This window comes from Panthera onca, chromosome A3, assembly GCF_046562875.1.
Source record: "Panthera onca isolate mPanOnc1 chromosome A3, mPanOnc1 haplotype 2, whole genome shotgun sequence".
Lineage (NCBI taxonomy): Eukaryota > Metazoa > Chordata > Mammalia > Carnivora > Felidae > Panthera > Panthera onca.
The window spans coordinates 8,633,077-8,653,420 of NC_138341.1; the positions used below are offsets into that span (position 1 = coordinate 8,633,077).

Below are 20,344 nucleotides of genomic sequence, written 5' to 3' on the forward strand. Positions count from 1 at the left end.
TCCCCCGAGCCAGGGGCCTCAGAGGAGTCGGGGTGAGGGTCCGGCAGACCCGCCTCTAACGACCTCAGCTATAGACCATCCTCCTTATTCCTCAAGGTCACTGCACTTTCTGCTCGGTTTAAGCCACTCACTCTTTGTGTGTGTTTTTTTTTTTAAACATTTAATTATTATTGAGAGATGGAGACAGAGCATGAGCAGGGGAGGGGCAGAGAGAGGGGGAGACACAGAATCTGAAGCAGGCTCCAGGCTCCGAGCTGTCAGCACAGAGCCCGACGCGGGGCTGGAACCCACAAACCACGAGATCATGACCCAAGCGGAAGTCGGACGCTTTACCCACGGAGCCACCCAGGCGCCCCAGCCACGCACTCTTTGTAACATGCCTGCTGTCCTGGGTCTTCCCGCCCCCAGCCCACCTCATGCCCAAACCCCACCTGTGCCTTAGGACCCAAACCCATGTGCCTTCTCCACGAGGCTGCCTTAGTTTCTTTCTCCTGGGCCCCAACGCAGTTTAAGCCATAATGTTCGCAAGCCGTGGCACCCCAACTGTGGTCCTTGGTCCAGCAGGCCCAGCATCGTCCAGGACCTGTTAGAGGGGTGAATTCCCAGGCCCATCCTGGAATCAGAATCAGGCCCCTTTTCCAAATCAGAAGCTGTGCGGGAAGGCCCAGAAGGGGCCCGGGGGACCCTCAGGTTTGAGACGCAGTTGTGTGAGGATGTGAACTGTCTCAGGCGTCAGATTTCCCCAGAGCCAAGCATGATGCCAGCACGTAGCACACAGCGGGCATTCAGTGAGCGTGTGTTTGGTGAACGAGTTCAGACCAAGCACAGGACGGCACACGTGCATCTGGCGCATCCAGTTATCTCGGCAGCCCCATGAGGGCTGCGTGTCTTCGACCCATTTTACAGATGTGGAGACTGAGACTCAGAGAAGTCCTACTTCCTGCGCAGGGCCACACAGCTGATGCCCAGCGCGGAGGAGAATCAGTCCGGCCGGGCTCTTCTGACCCTGAGGGTTCTCGTCGGAACTGGTCCCCTAACGTGTGCTAAAGCATTGGTCGGCTTCCGTCAGTATCTGGAGCCCCCGGTCTGCGCAGTGACTCATTTTCCTCACTCAGCCTGCCAGAGAGTCCTGGGAGGATGGGGAACAGAAGCCAGCATGGAGGAGTCGGGGAGGGGCAGGCTGGCTGGCAGGGGGGGGCGGCAGAGCGCTCACAAGAGGCGTTCTGTAGTCAGCGGGGCGCCTGTTCGGCTTTGGGCGCGTCTCTCTGGGCCTCAGCGAGCTCACCTGTGAACCACAAGGGTTGGGCACGACGAACAGGCAGACGCTGGAGCCCTGGTCGGTATTCAGAGCAGGTGCACTAGCTCAGCAAGGGCGGGAAATCTGCGATCCCCTCCCTCCTCCCTCCTCCCTCCTCCCTCCTCCCTCCTCCCTCCTCCCTCCTCCCTCCTCCCTCCTCCCTCCTCCCTCCTCCCTCCTCCCTCCTCCCTCCTCCCTCCTCCCTCCTCCCTCCTCCCTCTCCCCGAAGAGGGACGCGTGAGTCAGCCCAGGGGCCTCTCGCCTGCCCGCTTCGGCTCCCTCGCCTCCGACGTGCGCGCTTGTGGGGGCCACGTGTGCCCCACGCCAGTCGCCAAGCGGACGTGGTTGCTTCCTCCGCAGGCCACGGGAACTTCCCTTACCTCTGCGGGAACCTGAGTGACGTCGTCGTGAGCCCCCTCCTGTACACGTGCTACCAGAACTCTCAGTCCATCTCCCGGGCGTATGAGCACTACGGGGCCTCGGCGATACAGCCCATCTCCGAGGAGGTGCAGCTGCTACTGACCGTCTACTATCTCGTCCAGCTGGGTGAGCCTCCCTCCCGCCGCGTGGGGCCCATTGGTGCAGCGGCCGCGGCCCGAGGCGGCCCGTCAGTCCGGATCCCTGCCCGGCACTTGGAGCCCTTGAGAAGCCACGCTGGCTGGCGGACAGGAAGTGCCGGGGACCATCCTTTCTCACCACCCACATCCCACCCACCGGAAAGCCCTGCCTCGTCCCAGATGCGGCGTCCCCCACCCTCCTCCGCCACAGCCCTCCCTTGCCAGGGTGCGGCTCTGCCCCCCATTCTGCACAGCTGTTAACGATCGTGAATCTCATCGTATCTGTTCTCTGCTGGGGCCCCCCGGGGTCTCCTATCACACACTCAACCCATACCGGTTCCAGGGCCCAAGTGACCAGGCCTCCTCCCACCTCCGCTTCCGCTCCAGCCCCGCCGTGGCCCGCGGCAGACCCGTCTACTCTGTGCTTGCTGTTGCTTCCCCGAGAAACGGCCCTGCCCAGGACCTGTCCTCCGAGTTTTGGTTCCTGTGTCACCTCAGGGAGAACCTTATCACCGTATCTAAGACAGTGCCCCCTCCGCAGGTCCCTGGGAGTCTCTCTCCTCCGTATCTTGCCTTTAGTGCACCAGCATTTGCTCGCTTTCCGTGCATCTCCGCGGTTAGGATGTAGGGTCCGTGACATCAGGAACGTTGATTTAGTTCACATCTGCGTGTCCAACAGCACCTGCACTGTAGTTGGCCCGCGACTGTGTTGAAGGAACAGGTAAACACGGACGCAGCATCCCGTGAAAGCATTTCAGGAGAGGGACCAGTCACCTGAGTCAGTGAGGCCAAGAGCAGAGTGAAGGCTGATGATTGGCCATTGGGTTTGGGCACATGGGAGTGACAGGCACCTCGGCGATGGGTGCGTCCGAGGAGTGTGGGGGACAGAAGCCGTGCTGCGGTGGATTGGAGACAGGAGGCAAGTGCAGGGAGCGTAGACAGCTCTCCCAAGAGCTCGGTTTGGTGATGGTGATTCCGGAAGGGGGCGTGGGCTCAAGGGGAAAGATTTTTTTTTTTTTTTTTAATTTTTTTTTTTTTAAGTTTATTTATTTTTGAGACAGAGAGAGACAGAGCATGAACGGGGGAGGGTCAGAGAGAGAGGGAGACACAGAATTGGAAGCAGGCTCCAGGCTCTGAGCCATCAGCCCAGAGCCCGACGCGGGGCTCGAACTCACGGACCGCGAGATCGTGACCTGAGCTGAAGTCAGACGCTTAACCGACTGAGCCACCCAGGCGCCCCAAGGGGAAAGATTTCAAAGATGGGAGGCCTAACGGCTAATCTGATCAAATCTTGGCATCGCCTCGTGCGTGTGTATTGTGATCCCGTGTTTCAGATCAGGAACCCGTATCGTAAGATAGCTCTGGATCCGTGCTGGCGCCGGGTGGAACCGGAAGGGAGCACGCCTTCCGAGTCCAAGCGTGGTGCCGCTTCCTCCAACTCCCCCAGATATAAGATTTGGACAAATACGCCAGAAAACGTCTAGGAAAGAAAGGCTGACGGTATTCAGTCTCCTAGGCGTCAGACCCACAAATCAAGTAACGTATGTCTCGAATTGATGACGCAAGCGTGGGTATCCAGTGGGGCTAAGGGTGCAGTAAAACCAGTGTCACACGTGACATTAAAGTCACCGGTAGGTAGACGCACGTAGGCCCACTGGACACAGTCTGACGATGTGTACCGGTTGGCCCCGGAAGCCCAGTTTCGAGACTCCGGGAAGCTAGGTTCTATGCATAAAGACGCGTATTGTGCAGAGGTGGCTACGTGGCAGCAAAGAAAGGATCGACAGTGGAGACACCAGTGAGTAAACGGTAGAGTCTCGTAGGAAGGGACTTTGCGTGGCCAGTGACCGTGCTGGGCGCGGACCGCAGACAGCGCGATGCGTGGTTACGGCAGAAGGTAGGGAAAGAGGAGGAGCCCCGGAGTCGTAGGCTCGCAGTCCTTGCTGCTATTTAAAACCCGTGCGTGAAACCCAGACTGAGGAACAGGCAGAAAGAGCTGTGGCCGCGCTAGGCTGGGGAGCTTCTGGCCGCGCGGCTGCCCTCCCTGTACCTCCCCGCGGTCCCTGAGACGATCTGGCATTGATGACGCGGACTGTGTTACTTTCGCGTTTGCTTGCGCGCGGCTCCCCAGGATCGCCCCCTGTGTTCGCGGTGGGGACGCGGGGGCCGGCGCCCAAGCCTCTCCTGCCGTCTTGTCGTTGCCAGCAGCGGACCAGGTGCCCCTGATGGAGGACCTGGAGCAGATCTTCCTGCGCTCGTGGCGCGAATCGCACCTGACCGAGATCCGGCAGTACCAGCAGGCGCAGCCGCAGCCCTGCCCGCCCGCGCCCAGCGCCGTGGCCCCCGTCACCTCGGCCCAGCTGCCCTGGCTCGCCGGCCTGGCCGCCAGCTCCTGCAACGACAGCGTGCACATCATCGAGTGCACCTACTCCCTGGCCGAGGGCCTCTCCGAGATGTTCCGGCTGCTCATCGAGGGCAAGCTCGCCAAGACCAACTACGTGGTGATCGTCCGCGCGTGCCGCAGCCCCGCCATCGACTCCTGCGTCGCCGTCACGGGTGAGCCCTGCGCCTGAGATTGGGGGCAGCGGGAAAAGCAGCTGCGTCTGTTTCCCGGCTCCCTTCCTTTGCAGATCCGCGCCTTTTGCCTCTCGTGGCCCAGGGTCTGTGGCAGCGGTTGGTTAGTGCTCAGCAGCCCCCTCGGTGTGCGCCGCTCGTGCCCCGGCTGGCGTGCTGAGTTAAAATTCTTTCCTCCTCCGAGAGGAGGGTGAGCATTCCGCCTTGCCAAACCCTAGAGAGGCTGGGCAACTCTGGAGTTAGACCGGGTGGAGGGCCTGGGTCCATGCACCTGATGATGTGACTGGTCCCTTAACGACTCTGGCCCTCACTTCCTTCAGCTAGCTAATGGAGAACAAAAACCCCAGCGATCTCATTGTCTATGTGGACTCATGCGTCAGTGAACTAATACAGTATAAAAACATTTATTGAAGTCCTACTGTGTGCAGCCACGGTTGTAGGGACCGGAGATACAGGAAGGAAGGTAACGAGGTCCCTGCTCGCCTGGAGCGCACGTTCTGGTGTGGGAGGCAGATACCAAAGCCAGTGCAGAAAGTGACAGGTGGACAGGTGGAGGGGCCCGGGGTCGGAGGATCCCATTTGGGGAGCTGGTTATTAAGAGGGGTCAGGAGAACCTATCTAAAGAGGGGATGTTAAGAGCAAGGGCCTGAGAGAAATGAGGCAGCGGGCGATGTTGCCTCCGGGGACAGCTGCGGGGGGGCCCCCCCAGGACCACGTGGCCACAGGCCGTGCCTGGCATGTTGCCAGTAAGCAGGAGGCCAGGGCAGAGGACGGGACTAGGGCGTTGTGTGGGGGCCCTGACGGCCTTATCAGAGCTTTGGATTGTTCCCTGTGTGAATTGAGAAACCGTTGCACGATTTTGACCAGAGAAGGGCTGTGACCTGGCTTTTGTTCTAGAAGAATCAATGACCTATTTGGGTGTGGAGAGCCCCCTATTTGGGACCCCTATTTGGGTCCCTGGGGAGGGGCTGGATTCATCCCGTGCCCGGTGCAGGCGGCCGGGGCTGGGCTGGGGGAGGCGCAGAGGAGCGGCCTGATTCTGGGTGTCTGTGGGGTGGGTACCTGTGGGGTTTGTGGTGGGGGGGGGCCGGGGGGGCCATGTGGACTGTGTGGGAATACCCCGAGGGCTTTGGCCGTGTAGCTGATGCAGACACCATCCACTGAGATGGCAGGAACTGCAGAAGCGTTTCTGTTTTTTGAAAACATTTAATTTAGGGGCACCTGGGTGGCTCAGTCGGTTAAGTGTCCGTCCGGCCCTTGGTTTTGGCTCGGGTCATGATCCCACGGTCTGTGGGATGGAGCCCCTTAGTCGGGCTCTGCGTTGGCAGCACGGAGCCTGCTTGGGCTTCTCTCTGTCCCTCTTTCTCTGCCCCTCCCCTGCTTGTGTTCTCTCTCAAAATAAATAAAATAAAGAAAAATCGAAATTGTCCTCGTGGAGGGAAGGGGTGGCAGGGAGGTCGTGTTGGAATCTCAAGTTCTCCCGCACCAGCCCGGCCCATGCTTCAGATGTCGCGGTGGCCGCGTGGGTGGGCAGCTGGGTAGAAAGTCCAAAGTTCAGGACAGAGATTGAGGGGTAGTCAGCACGTTGGGGGCCTGAGAGCCCAGAGGTGATGCCAGGACCCATCCGGTGAGTGCAGAGCAGGGGCTGTCTGAGGTCCGGTCCCGTGAGGGGAGGAAGTGGAGAAGCAGACCTGAGAGTGGAAGGAGAGAATGTCCCGGAGGCCGAGGGGTGGGAGTGAGGGGCGGGGGGAGGCGTGCTTCAAGAAGGGAGAGAGAGCGACTGGGCCAGATGCTCCTGTTTGAGTCCGAACGGGCTCCTCCCTCCGTCCGCCACGTGGCCATCAGTGACGCGGACACAGCGGTGCTGGTGGATGAGGGCGCCATTGGATTGGGCTCAAGAGATGATGAGCAAAGAAGCAAAGGGAGACAACCGTTTTGAGAAATTTTGCCTTACAAGGAATAGAGAAAAGGGATAATAATTGGAGGCGGAACGGGATCAGGTTTTTGTGGTGGTTCTGAGTCGCGCGGTGTAAGTGTATGTTTGGCAGTGGGAAGGATGGGTCACAGGTGGACAGGTGGAGGGGCCCTGGGATGCGTCACAGGTGGTCGCTGTGTCCTGTGAGACAGGACCGGGCCGCTGCGCACAGTGGGTTTACCGGAGTCGAGTGGGCATGACCGTGGTCTTTTCTCCAGCCATGTTTGGCAGCTCCGTAAAGACTCGGAGCAGGAAGGGGGTTTGATGCAGAGGGTGGAGCACGGCTGTGGGGAGGGACTTTGGGACTGAGTATTGCTGGACGTGGGCTCTCCCTCAAGGAGGGGGACAAGAAGAGACAGCAGGAGCACGTCTGGGAGGCTCCATGGATTTGAAGAGCGGGGGAGTTTTTGGAGTGTCAGAGGTGGCTGGGGAGCAGGCTGCAGGGAGTGGATCGTGCAGAGGGGCGGGGTTATCAGTGGTGACCACGCCCAGGGCACGCCCCTCGTTGCAGGATGCAGAGGGGCGGAGTTGTCAGTGGTGACCACGCCCAGGGCACGCCCCTCGTTGCAGGAGGCAGAGGGGCGGAGTTATCAGTGGTGACCACGCCCAGGGCAAGCCCCTCGTTGCAGGATGCAGAGGGGCGGAGTTGTCAGTGGTGACCACGCCCAGGGCACGCCCCTCGTTGCAGGAGGCAGGGGGGCGGAGTTATCAGTGGTGACCACGCCCAGGGCACGCCCCTCGTTGCAGGATGCACAGGGGCGGAGTTGTCCGTGGTGACCACGCCTAGGGCACGCCCCTCGTTGCAGGAGGTAGAGGGGCGGAGTTATCAGTGGTGACCACGCCCAGGGCAAGCCCCTCCTTGCAGGATGCAGAGGGGCGGAGTTGTCCGTGGTGACCACGCCTAGGGCACGCCCCTCGTTGTAGGAGGTAGAGGGGCGGAGTTATCAGTGGTGACCACGCCCAGGGCACGCTTCTGGTTGCAGGTGAATGAGTGGAAGCTGGGGACAGCTCCCTGGACGAGATCGGGTGTGTCAAGCAACTTTTATGTGCCAGGCTGATCTTTGTGCACATTAATGCAGTGACCTCATTAATTCATTGACCTCATTAGTTCCTCTCCCAGAGCAATAGCAATGGCTAATTATTTCCCAGCTTCGTCCTGTTAGTTAAAAAGAACACGGAATTCCTCAGTCTAGCATTTTCTTGATTGAAGTGTCATGAATACAGGGGCGCCTGGGTGTCTCAGTCGGTTAAGCGACTGACTCTTGGTCTGGGCCCAGGTCATGATCCCACTCTTCATGAGTTTGAGCCCCACATTGGGCTCTGTGCTGACAGTGTGGAGCCTGCTTGAGATTCTCTCTGTCCTTCTCTCTCTGTTCCTGCCTGGCTTGCACTCGCTCTCTCTCAAAATAAGTAAACACTAAAAATAAAAGAATCCTTGTGGCTTCAAATTTCTCTTTGAAAAAAAAAAAGAAAAGAACAACTCATGAATACAAACAGATTTCTCAACTTAAATGGGACTATTAGGATTTAAAACATCACTCTCGGGGCGCCTGAGTGGCTCAGTTGGTTAAACGTCCGACTTCAACTCAGGTCGTGATCTCATGATTTGTGGGTTCGAGCCCCGCATCGGACTCTGTGCTGACCGCTCGGAGCCTGGAGCCCGCTTCAGATTCTGTGTCCCCCTGTCTCTCTGCCCCTCCCCCACTTGCGCTCTTCCTCTCTGTCTCTCAAAAATACATAAACATTCAAAAAAATAAAAATAAGTAAAACATCTCTCTTAACACTGTTGCATGGTATTCATAGATCTTCGTGGGTCAGTTTGTCAATTTCAGAATAATTTTTGGCCAATCACTATACTCCTATTTTTTAAACTGTTTAAAAAAAATGACCCCACAGGTATTACTTGTTTTAAGCCTGAAATTTTTTTTATCTTTTTATTTACTTAAATAAATTTATTTACTTAAATAAATTTTTTTATCTTTTTATTTACTTAAAACGTGTATATTGTTGCTATGCACTGCCCCAGTTATCCGTAAGCGTTCTTGATCCTAAACCCATTCTCTGTTTTTGTTTTTGTTTTTTAATAAATTACTTATGTGATTTGAGTAGCACTCTCAGAAATAAACCTGGTGGCCTGTTGTGCCTCAGGGATGGACTAAGCATTTTTATAAACAGTGCCTGGTTTACAGTCCTGAGGACAGTCCTGAAGTGCTGTCATTCCTGTGTTTCAGGAGGCGAAACGGGGCCAGAACGGTTAAGTATCTCAGGTTACACGGCTACTAAGTGGGAAGAGAGGGTCCGAGGCCAGTGTTCTGGGTTTCCCCTCTTGTTATCCTGTTTACCTGGGCCAAGATGCTTTACGCCATTTATTCGTTTAACCAACATGAACACCTGCTCTTGACCAGGCATGGTGACAGGCTTGCGGGAGAGAGAGGAGACAGACTGTCGTCCCTGGGCTCACGGGCTAATTCTAAGTGGAGGGGCCCAGTGAGAGTTGTTTGTTTTCCAGGAAAATACCAAGCCCGAATTCTTTCTGAGAGCCTCCTCACCCCAGCGGAGTACCAGAAAGAAGTCAATTACGAGCTGGTTACTGGGAAAGTGGACTTGTTGGGGGCGTTTTTCAGCACCCTCTGTCCAGGTAAGCCCGTGGGGAGACCGGTGTAAATTCACGAGTGGGAAGGGTGGAAACAAAGACTCAGAGGTGAAGTCCTCTCGGAGGGTGTTCCCTGGGACCTGCCGAGGCTGGCCTGGATTTGGATGTTCAGGCCGTACCCTCCGTTGTCCGTATTAGCATTTACAACCCTTTCTGTGGTGGTTTCTGGCCGGCCATCTTCGCGCGCTGACTGTGGGCTCTCCTAGGTGGGGGGGCTTTGTGGTTTCTGGTTTTGGGGGCACACGAGGGTCTTGTGCCTCCTCTGTATTCCCTGGCCCCGTGCACGGCTGCTCCCCAGCTCCCCCTCCGGATTGCTTGCGGCTTCTTGCTGGAGCGGTGCCTCAGTCCATGTGTTCTATGCTGTGAGTTCTGTGCCCTTCACCCCTCTCTGCCTGGCTCCTCACCCCATTTCCTCCCATAAACTGTCCCTGGCCCCCCCCCCTCCTCTAGGATGGGCTCAGACCCCTTCCTCCTGTCCTTTAGCATCTGGCTCTTCCTTCTGTCCTGGCACCTACCACATCACCGTGCCATTTTCTCTGACTGTTTGCCTGCCTTACAAGCCGTGGGCTCCGGGACTGGATGGGCCCTGGCTTCTTTATTTCCATTACCCCAGGCCCCGGGACAGCGCCTCATACCTAGTAGACGTTGCATGGATATTTGCCGAATTTCACTGGGATGGAAAACCCATTTCTATTTTTCTCTCTGTTTTGGGCAGAGGGGGACATTGACATTTTGCTGGACAAATTTCATCAGGAAAATCAAGGCCATATTTCGTCGTCACTTACTGCCTCCTCTGTCACCAAATCAGCATCCCTGGATGCACCGGCATGCACAAGTGAGTGACGCCAGGAAGCCAGCGGCCAGGGTCCGGGCTAGTGAGCCAGCGGCCAGGGGACGCCAGGGGCTGTGAGGACGCAATGTTAGAGACGCATCCGGGAGGCAGGGCATCTTCTTAGCATCAAACTGGACTAATACATAATTTTAATTGTAGTCTTTAACGCCAATAGTCTCCTCTTACCCTGAAACGCACACTTTTCCTGAGATAGTGCATTGCTCTGTGTTGCTTTCCAGCTTATCAGTGCATTGTTGAAATAGTTTATTCCTCCCAAGTTCCCGAAGAGCTGTGATAGTTTCCTTCCCTTCCAGAGAACTTGCAGCCTCTTCCAAAGTCCAGTCTCGGTGTCACGTTCCCTGAGATGCTGTCTTTGTCCCCTTCGGGTACAGTAGGTCACTGCCTCTGCGCTCCCTGAGTGCTGTTCATCCTTTTATTATTAAATTACAGACAGTGTGAAATGGTATATAGCCCAGAGCAGGCACCGGATAAATGTTGGTGTGTTTCCCCCTTTGGTCACTTTGTGCACTAGACAGGGGCCCCCTGCGTGACTCCCTAGCTCTCTGCTCTTGAGTGTACCTCGCCTTTATGGGGGCTCTGGTTCCAGGTTACAGTCTGGAGCCCCACCACATCCGGCCTTTCCAGCTGGCCGTGGCTCAGAAGCTCCTCTCCCATGTGTGTTCAATTGCGGATTCCAGCACCCAGAATTTGGACTTAGGATCCTTCGAGAAGGTGGACTTTCTGATTTGTATTCCACCCTCAGAAGTGACCTATCAGCAAACCCTGTTCCACGTCTGGCATTCAGGTACCGGCGGGGGGTGGGGGGGACATTCAGGGGACATGTTGTGACGGCTACATGGAGAAGCTTTTATCCCCTTAAATTCAGATTTGGATTTGAAATACCAGTCTTTGCCTCCCAAGTAGATAGGGCAAGTATTATTACCCCCATTTCGTAGATCACGAAACAGACGCTCAGAGATGGCAAATTGCCCAAGATCTTAAAATCCATTAAAGCCAGAACTATGACTTGAGTTTCCACTCTGTCCCGCTCAGGTCAATGACCTGTGTGTCGATATCCTGCTTCAACTTAATGTATTCTCCCTGTGTTTTCAAGGGGATGAAATACGAAATACATGAAGAGTCAATGTCTTAAATGTCCCAGCTTTATGTTATATAACCGGCAGCCCAGTGGCATTCAGGCTGGGAGATGATTTTGTTGGGGTGGGCGGGGGGGGGGGGGGGGGGGCCTTACCCTTCCCTTTAGTCACGCCGTGCCCGGGATCACCTGCATCATGAAGCCAGCTTGGCTGTGGCCCCTGGGCGGGCTGCTGTGTGCACACACCACGCTATGAAACAGGCCCGCCTCTGTGCCCAGCTCCTGCAGACATGTGTGACGGTGGTCTGCCTGGGGTCCGCTACCCCCACTCTCCCGTGTCTCGCCCATCCCTGTAGCCTCAGGGCCTACCAGAGCGCCGGCCAGATAGGAGGTGCCCGGCAGGCGCCCGCCGAATGAACGAGAAGCTTGTGACAAGGGTTTTTCTTGTCCCGTTTTACTTGTGATGTGTTTTTTGCCACGTTACAGGGGTTTTGTCGGAGCTCGGCTTGGAAAAGGAGCACATGACCAAGCAGAGGGTTGAACAGTATGTTTTGAAGCTTGATGCTGAAGCGCAGACAAAATTTAAGTCCTTTCTGCAAAACTCCTTTCAGAATCCGCATACGCTCTTTGTCCTGATCCACGACCACGCCCACTGGGACCTCGTGAGGTGAGCATGGCTTTGGCGTATGGCGGGGTTGACATTTTATTATGCTAATATGTGGGGGACACTTGGGGCTGTGGGTACAAGCCTTGAAAAGATGAGTGACGTTGGGGGTTTTGGCGTTTGTAAGCCGATGCCATGGATGCGTTCCAGAACGTTAGAGCTGGAGGGCATCTAGACTGGCTCGAGGGCCGTGCGTTTAGACATTGTCACTGACTGGGTGGGGAGGGAAGGGAGATCCTGGGTCAGATCGCAGAGGGGGGCTCTGATTTAGCACAGAGTCAGAAGCTTAGGGCTGGCCAGAAACTCAAAGATCACCCATACGAAGGGCATGCAGCATCGGGTCCCTGCATTTGTACATCCGGAATTGTAGAAAGAGCTGTATTGTGCGCATCCATTTGGACGTAGGTTTCTCCGAGTAGCTCCCTGCCACCGAAAGGGCTAATCACTTTGTTTTCTCTGTTTTGCTGGATGGCTGGAAGGGAAGGCTGAGGCCGTGGCCCACAGGGAACAGCTGAGCTGTGCTGCCCTCCTTGGCTCCTTGGCCAAGATGCTTCCCCTTCCTGGTCCTGTTCTTTAAATTTAGTACAGAGTGTGCCATTTTATATCCTCTCAGGATCGCTTCAGGTCAGTAGGAGTCTCGGGGGGAAAATTTCAGGAGACAAGTACGCAATGGGACGGGGCCACAAAGGAGCACTCCTGGGTGAGAGTCACTGCTCTCGAGGAGTAGGAGGATTGTGTAGCCTGCAAAGCAGTCCTCCATGAATACTGTTCCCCCAGCCAGGTTTTTAATAAGCGATGAGTGTCAGGGCATCCCTGACAGGTGCACAGAGCCAGAAGCTTTGATCACTTGCAGATTTGGGGGGTGGGACTAGTTACACACGTATTCAACTGCTTGATCCTTGTAAAATTACAGAGTGCCTTCGTTCCACTCACTGTTGCTTTCCCCCTCCTTTCCTTCCTCAGTAGCGCTGTTCATAATCTCTATTCCCAAAGTGACCCGGCTGTGGGATTGGTGGACCGGTTGCTGAACTGCAGAGAGGTGAAGGAGGCCCCCAACATCGTGACGCTTCACGTGACTTCCTTCCCTTACGCTCTGCAGACACAGCACACCCTCATCAGCCCTTACAATGAGATCCACTGGCCCGCCTCCTACAGCAACGTGAGTGCCGCCGGGCTGTGGGGCCTGGGGTCACAATGACACCAGCCGAGGTGGGAGAAATTCTGTTTAGTAAGACTCCTGATTGACTAGCGTCGTTTGCGGGCCAAGTGGGTCCCCGTTTGTTGGGTCTTTGAGTTGACCCAGAGTTAGATTTTAACCCCTTCCTGGTCTTTAGAAACTCTCCCAACATACATTAGTTCGATTCCCCATCTTAACGTGAGTAGGGAGGCACTGTTCTGAGGGCTTTGTCACATGAACTCCTACACGAGGCAGGGGCTTGGACGATTTCTGATTTGCAAATGGAGAGAATTTACAAATGGAGAGAAGAAGACTGAGCCACTCGTCCAAAGACTGTGCAGCCAGATCGTGGCAGAGCCAGGAAATGACCCAGTCCGCCTGGCTCTGTGGCCCCCACGCTCAACCGTGGTGCTGTTTGAGGGCAAAGGTCATGTCTTTGCCATTTTATCTGCTATGCTCTGACTTTTGAGAGGCTCTGATGATAGTTTGGGAGGAATGTTAAGTCAGTGGGAGTGAAATTGATTAGGGGGATGCATTTTTTTTTTTCCTGCTGATTTCAATAGCAGCTGAATGTCAGATGGTTGATTTGCCTTTCCCTAAAACTAGCTTAAAACGGTTGGAAAGAAAGTCTTAGCAAAGTTGTGGGTTTAAAGAACGAGGCTGGTTTTCTTCTTGGCAAAGGCACTGGGGTCAAATGAATGGAAAAGTGTTGACGGATAGGGACGCACCCTCCTTTCAGTAGAGAACGCTCTGTGCTCTGGGTCTGCGGAGAGAAGTAACGTGTAAAGCATCGTGCAAAGGACGACAGAGTCAGCACCATTTAGATCAAGAGGCTGGTCCTGGTCATCTGCGGCGTGTGAATCTGTGAGTCCCCACAAATGCAGTGTCTGACTGACCGATGTTCCTCTCTGTTTTAGGGGGTGGACTTATATCCTGAGAACAAGAAGTACTTCGGGCTGTCAGAGTTCATTGAGTCCACCCTTTCGGGACACAGCCTCCCTTTGCTCAGATATGACAGCTCCTTTGAGGCCATGGTCACGGCATTAGGAAAAAGGTACACGTCTCTGTTGGAAGTTGCTACCAATGCTCAGGAGTCCCGTGCCAGTGGAAGCATGTGCAGCCAGAGAATTCCAGGGAGGGAGCCGCCTTCCTCCTTTCCTGGGTGACGGTCCCTCCATGAAAGGGACCCTGGCTTATTTCTTGCCCTGCACGTTGGGCCAGTGATATCTGTTGTGCCATTGTTCTAGAACGTTTTAGAAATGAGAACGGGCAGAAACATGTTGGAATGTGGAATGGGGTGTTTGAGACTCAGGGAAACCAAGGAAGTGGGAGGTAAGACACCCAAAGGTTTTAAGGGGAGTGACGGCGACAGTCCCAGGGGGCTTCATCTCTCACGTCCTTTGTGTATCATCTGTTGAGTGCTGGTTGTGTGCTCGGCGCTGCTCCTTAGTTTCACTGTCTTATTCAGTCCTCGCCACTTCTCTCGCCGTCGCTATGATTATCTCCCTTTTGCAAGTAAACAGAGGCTCAGAGGGGCCCCCGTGACTTCCTTGGGCCACACGTCGGGCAAGGGCTGCATCCGGTTTTGTGAACCTCCAGAATCAGCCCGAGTCTACAGCCGGCCCTTTTAGCCCGTGTCACAGCAGACCTCTGAGCTGGATTTTAATGCTGCCATTTCCGAGACGAGGAAACCGAGGCCCCCGGAGGTTAAACGATTGCCGCCATCCACGCAGTTTGTACGTCGGGAAGCCCGGCCAAGTTTTACAGACTGGCTAGTGCGAAACAAAATGATCTCTGCCGCTAACTATTGGTGTTGAGCTGGGCCCTGGCACCTGCCCTCACGGCACCTCGTCCTCACTTGCCAACGAGGGCGTTAAACCAGGCGTGTGCTTCTCAAGTTGGGTTCCAAGCTGTCTTCCGAGCTGTCCTGCTTTGGCTGGATGCTGACGGCTGTTTCTGCCGAAAGGGGTTCCACGGTCAACTGTGTCGGAGCACCCTTACGTCTAAGGTTTGCTTTTCCACGAGAGTCCCCGAGCCTTCCGTTGCCCCGCGTGCTGTGACTAGAGTGGAACTAGAGTAGGTGGCATCTCCTGGACATCGGGGGACTGGCGTTCCCCAGAATGCCCTTTGAGGAACGAAATCCCTTTCGGCGCGGTGACGCTGATGGTCTTAATCAGGCCGCTTCTCCACCTCACACACGGGCAGCCGAGAGCCATAAACTTGCTGAGCGAGGGAGCCCCACCTCTGCCTCTCTGCCCTGCTCATGCACCTCCTCCTGCTGGCTGCTTAGCGAGCTGTAGGTAACTTTGGGCCCAGTACTCTACGTGTATTGCCTCGTGTAATCCTCACGGCGGCACGGTGAGACGGATCCTGTTACCCCCATGTGGCAGAGGAAGATACACACTTAGGTTGGGTCACCTGCCCTAGGTCACGTGGGAGGTTTTGGAGTGAAGCCAGACCAAGTCCTTGCCATCGATTCCAAAACAGTAGAACCACTTAACCATAGGTATGGAGCAGGGTCTCACGGCTAGTGGCCAGGGGACCATACGTTCTGGATTTATACTTTATTAGTCTTTTTTTATTAAAAAATTTTTTTAATGTTTATTCATTTTTGAGAGACAGGGAGAGACAGATCAGGAGCGGGTGAGGGGCAGAGAGAGGGGGAGACAGCATCTGAAGCAGGCTCCGAGCTGTCAGCACAGAGCCCAACGCGGGGCCCGAACCCTCGAACCACGAGATCATGACCTGAGCCAAAGTCGGGCGCTTAACCGACTGAGCCACCCAGGCGCCCCTATACTTTATTAGTTTTAACCTTCAGCAAACCCGCCGAACCTGCCTGAACTTCCGTACCCTCACCTGGGAACAAATCTGCTTTTCTAGTGGCTTCTCATGAGAGTTTTCAGGAAACACGAGCCTGTGCAAACTCAGGAACAGTTGTACGCTGAGCGCTCAGGCTCCAAAGTCACACTTCTTGGGTTCGAGTCCTGGGTCTGTCCCTTATGAGCTGAGACTTTAGAAAAGTGTCTCAATCCTCTGTGGGGATAAGAGTACCTACCACATGGGAATGTCATGAGGGTTCAGTGGACGAATACACACAAAACGTTAAGAGCAGTGCCTGGCACACATTACGTGCTCATGTCAGCTGCCACTGCCGTTGTCACCACCGTCACAACTGTCCCTGTCACCACCATCCTCTTCCTTTCCCGCCCCTCTGCTAAACTGGAAGTGTTGCACAGAGATTAAAATTCACATTTCACGGAGTGAGAAGAGAACATCAGGCTTTGGAGTGTTGAGTTATGGAGAATCCTAGGGACTCCTAGGAATCATTTCACCCAACCACCCCATTTTACAATCGTGAGAACTGGGGCCCGGAGAGGAGAAGCGATTTGCCCAAGGTCACACATCCAGTTTGTGGCAGCCCGGACTGTAGCCAGGTTTGATGTTCTTTCCGCCACACCATGCTGCCCTTCCTGGGAATCCTGTGTCTGGAAAACTCTCTTGAAACAGGCAACTGGGACAGAAGGCGATAAAGGTAAGAACACATTGGTTACTGCCTCTCCCCACCACGTGCGTGGCCAGACTGTCGATTCGCCATGTGTTGCACACAGACCCCAGCATATGGCTGGAAAATCTGTCTGGGAAACCGCAAATCTGACACAAACTTATTGGGACTTAAGAGATTTAGACATTTAACAACTCCCATTTTTATTCCGATATGTTTTCTGGGGAGCTTCCTTCCTGTAGAGCCAACCACAAAGGTTTAGGGGCAAGCACATTGCACCTGTACGTGCTGTTTAGAGCTGGGCGAGTTCTTGCCTCCCATACGGTGGTTCCTTTTTTTCTTTTTTTAAACAATAGCTTTAGTGAGGAATAAGTGACATAGAGTAAACTGCAGAGATTTAAAGTGTTCAGACTTTAATTAACTTGTTTTTATTTTAATTTTTTAATGTTTATTTATTTTTGAGAGAGAGCGTGTGAGTGTGGGAGGGGCAGAGAGAGAGGGAGACACAGGATCTGAAGCGGGCTCCAGGCTCCGAGCTGTCAGCACAGGGCCCGACGCGGGGCTCGAACTCACGAATCGTGAGATCATGACCTGAGCCGAAGTCGGACGCTTAACCGACGGAGCCACCCAGGGGCCCCAAAGTGTTCAGACTTTTAATCTGTTACTGATTTTAAGCAAATTAAGATCCGCCATGGTATAATTTTCTTCACGTTTCTTGTCCTGACTTGAGTTTTCAGCAAGTACGAGAACAATTCGGTCCTTGTTTCCTCTAATTATTTTTTTTCTGCGTTCCTCCTCCTCCTCCCTTTTAGAGTGACCCAATGCCACGTACGTTAAGGTGCTTGAAGTTTCAGCTCTCCGATGCTACGGTCCTTGGTTTTTGCTTCCCTCTGTTTCATTTTAGATCGTTCCTTTTGCTGTGTCTTCCCGTTTCCCGATCTTTTCGACAGCAGCCCCCAGCCTGTGCTCCCGTTTCCCCGCTGGCAATGGCGGAGCGGTGTTTGACGCGCCCTCCGAGGGAGGCTTGTGTTGCAGGTTGGATGCAGGCGGCTCCGAAAGGAAACGCCACGCGTCTGCGATTCCGGGGTCTCGCCGCCCCCGAGCCGGCCGATGTGTTGGGCCACGTGGCGGCTGGGCGAAGGCTGCCGCCATCGTGTCGTCGTCGTCGTCGTCGTCGTCGTGGTCCTCGCGGAGCGCCCCGGGCATCCTGGAGCCCCGCGACAGCGCGGTCACGCTCCGCCTCTCTTGTTTGTTGCAGGTTCCCCCGCCTGCACAGCGCGGTGATCAGGACCTTTGTTCTCGTGCAGCACTACGCGGCCGCCATGATGGCCGTGAGCGGCCTGTCGCAGATGAAGAACTACACGTCGGTGGAGACGCTGGAGATCACCCAGAACCTCATCAACTCCCCCAAGCAGTGCCCCTGCGGCCACGGGCTCATGGTCCTGCTGCGGGTGCCCTGCTCCCCGCTGGCGGCCGTGGCCTACGAGCGGCTGGCCCACGTGCGGGCACGCCTGGCCCTGGAGGAGCACTTTGAGATCATCCTGGGCAACCCCAGCTCCGGCATCACCGTCGGGAAGCACTTCGTGAAGCAACTCAAGGTGGGCGCGGCGGTCGGGGACGGGCGGGGTGAAAGATGCCCGGCAGGGTAGGGGTGGTGTGTGTGTGCGCACACGCGCGCGCGTGGTGACCGGGCGGGGGGGCGACGGAGCAGCGACACGTGCCTCAGTGTTGGTGTCCCTCACGTGCCCTCTATACCCAGCCACCCCTCTGGCTGCCGCTCGTGTCCCCACCTGCAGCTTTCATCCAGCGATACCAAATTACTTAATGAATGTTGCTTCCCTAAATCACACTGGCCTGCTCTTTATTCATTTTTATTTTTTAAGCGCACTTTTTTTTTAAACGTTTGCTTATTTTTGAGAGACAGACAGAGACAGAGCATGAGCAGGGGAAGCGACAGAGCGGGAGACACAGAGTCCGAAACAGGCTCCAGGCTTGGAGCCATCAGCACGGAGCCCGATGCGGGGCTGGAACCCACAGACGGCAAGATCGTGACCTGAGCTGAAGTCGGACGCTTAACCGACTGAGCCACCCAGGCGCCCCTAGTTATTTACTTTTAATGTTTATTTATTTATCTTGAGAGTGATAGAGTATGAGCAGAGGAAGGGCAGAGAGGGGAGAGTAGAGAATCCCAAGCAGGCTCTATGCTGTCAGGGCAAAGCCCCACGTGGGCCTCAAACCCACAAACCATGAGATCATGACCTGAGCCGAAATCAAAAGCTGAATGCTTAACGGATGGAGCCACTCAGGCGCCCCGTCTTGCTTTTTGTTTTTTTTTAATGTTTATTTTTGAGAGAGAGAGAAGGAGCACGACCCGGTGAAGGGCAGATAGAGAGAGACACAGAATCCGAAGCAGGCTCCAGGCTCCAGGCTCCAAGCTGTCAGCACAGAGCCCGACACGGAGCTCGAACTCACAAACTGCGAGATCATCACCTGAGCCGAAGTCGGACGCTCAACCGACTGAGCCACCCAGGCGCCCAATAACCCTGTCTTGCTTTTTTAAATCCCTGGCCCACAGCTTCTCACTGAACCCACCAAGAGAGGATAGGAAAGGCAGGAGGGTTAGAAAGCATATGGAGAGCACAGTTGAGTAGGAAGTGGGTGAAAGGCAACGCAGGGCAGCACAGCGAAGAAAACACAGCAAAAACGTTAGACGCAATCGAGGACGTGCGCTTTCTTCCAGAGGATCAGTCAGCAGGTATTTCGGGAACAGCTGATACGCGCTGGGCCGTGGGGCTGGGAATACAGTGCCAGTGCAGACGACGTGCTTGTTTGCAGTATGAGGAACCGTCCTTTTCTCGAAAGGACAGAGCTGGGCTCGCCGGGAAGGAAGGAGTCTCACCGCTTTGTGGCTTTTTAATTATCCGCAGCTTTGGCAGAAGATCGAGGACGCCGAGTGGAGACCTCAGACCTACCTGGAGCTGGAGGGCCTGCCCTGCATCCTGATCTTCAGTGGGATGGACCCTCATGGGGAATCCTTACCAAGGTGAGGGGAGGGGGCTTGTGCCCCGGGGGGTCTTCGAAGGGCCACAGGCACACAGCTTTGGGGGGTTGGCAGGCCAGGCTTCCCCTGTCCGACGGCAGGTGGAATCTTTACGTTCGGAGTCATCGAAGATTTGTGTTCATTACGACGGTTTTCCAGCCTACGGCAGTGAGACGTCTCTGAGGTCTGGGCCGCTTTTCCTAGTTCTTAGGCGCCATTTGGGCCGAGGGCGGGGTGGGATGGCTGTTTCTGGGCTCCGTGGGTGGAGGCCCGACAGCTGGAGTTAGGGTTTGATGCCTCCCTCTGTCTCTCTGCACGATGATCACCATGTGCGTTAGGGATGGCTGTTCCAGTTAGGAAAGTATCGGATCATCTGGGGGGCCAAGGCCACATTTCTCCTGGTGTCCAGGCTGCTGTGGCAGCCGGGCCCTCCTGGGGTGGGAGGTGTTCTGGGAGGTGGCAGGCAGCTGATGCCACGTAGGAAGAACCCCTTCTTCCACACATAACGCTATCTCGAAGGCTGTTCCCCTGGAGACCACAGCCACGGATGGAGAAGTCAGCCGTAAGCCCCCTCAGCGTCTCCTGGGGTCTCTAGACCGTCCCACAGACAGGTAGACACTCAGGACCGAAAGTCACTGGGCCTCCAGTAAGGCAGTTGCTTGAATTGGTGATGCCAGGTTGGCTCCTAAAGATTTACTTAAGTCCCATGGAGAAGAGCAGGCAGCCAGGCTGTGGGGCCTTTGCACGTCTTTCCTGGTAAAACGAAACAGTAAGAGCGGTCGTTTATCGAGCTCCTGTTACGTGCTGGCACTGGACTAGATTCTCACTGCCGTATTTCATTTTACTCTCACTATAACCCTGGGGGAAGGTAATATTTCAGAGGTCCTTTGAGCGGTGAAGGAATGGGGACTTCCAGAAATTAAGCCTGGGTGGCAGACCAGGGACTCCAGGCTGCCCAACTCCAAAGCCTGGGTTCC

The 20,344-nt window shown here is 55.3% G+C and overlaps 1 protein-coding gene across 1 annotated transcript in view; it reads left to right on the plus strand.

The window, feature by feature from the left end:
- GREB1 (growth regulating estrogen receptor binding 1) overlaps nucleotides 1-20,344 on the plus strand; it is a 76,731-nt gene that overhangs the window by 26,058 nt on the left and 30,329 nt on the right. The window contains 10 exon segments of the mRNA XM_078444975.2: nucleotides 1,658-1,843; nucleotides 4,060-4,410; nucleotides 8,913-9,041; nucleotides 9,772-9,891; nucleotides 10,496-10,693; nucleotides 11,471-11,651; nucleotides 12,612-12,807; nucleotides 13,743-13,879; nucleotides 17,586-17,925; nucleotides 19,255-19,370. Coding sequence (XP_078301101.1) covers nucleotides 1,658-1,843; nucleotides 4,060-4,410; nucleotides 8,913-9,041; nucleotides 9,772-9,891; nucleotides 10,496-10,693; nucleotides 11,471-11,651; nucleotides 12,612-12,807; nucleotides 13,743-13,879; nucleotides 17,586-17,925; nucleotides 19,255-19,370 — 1,954 coding nt within the window.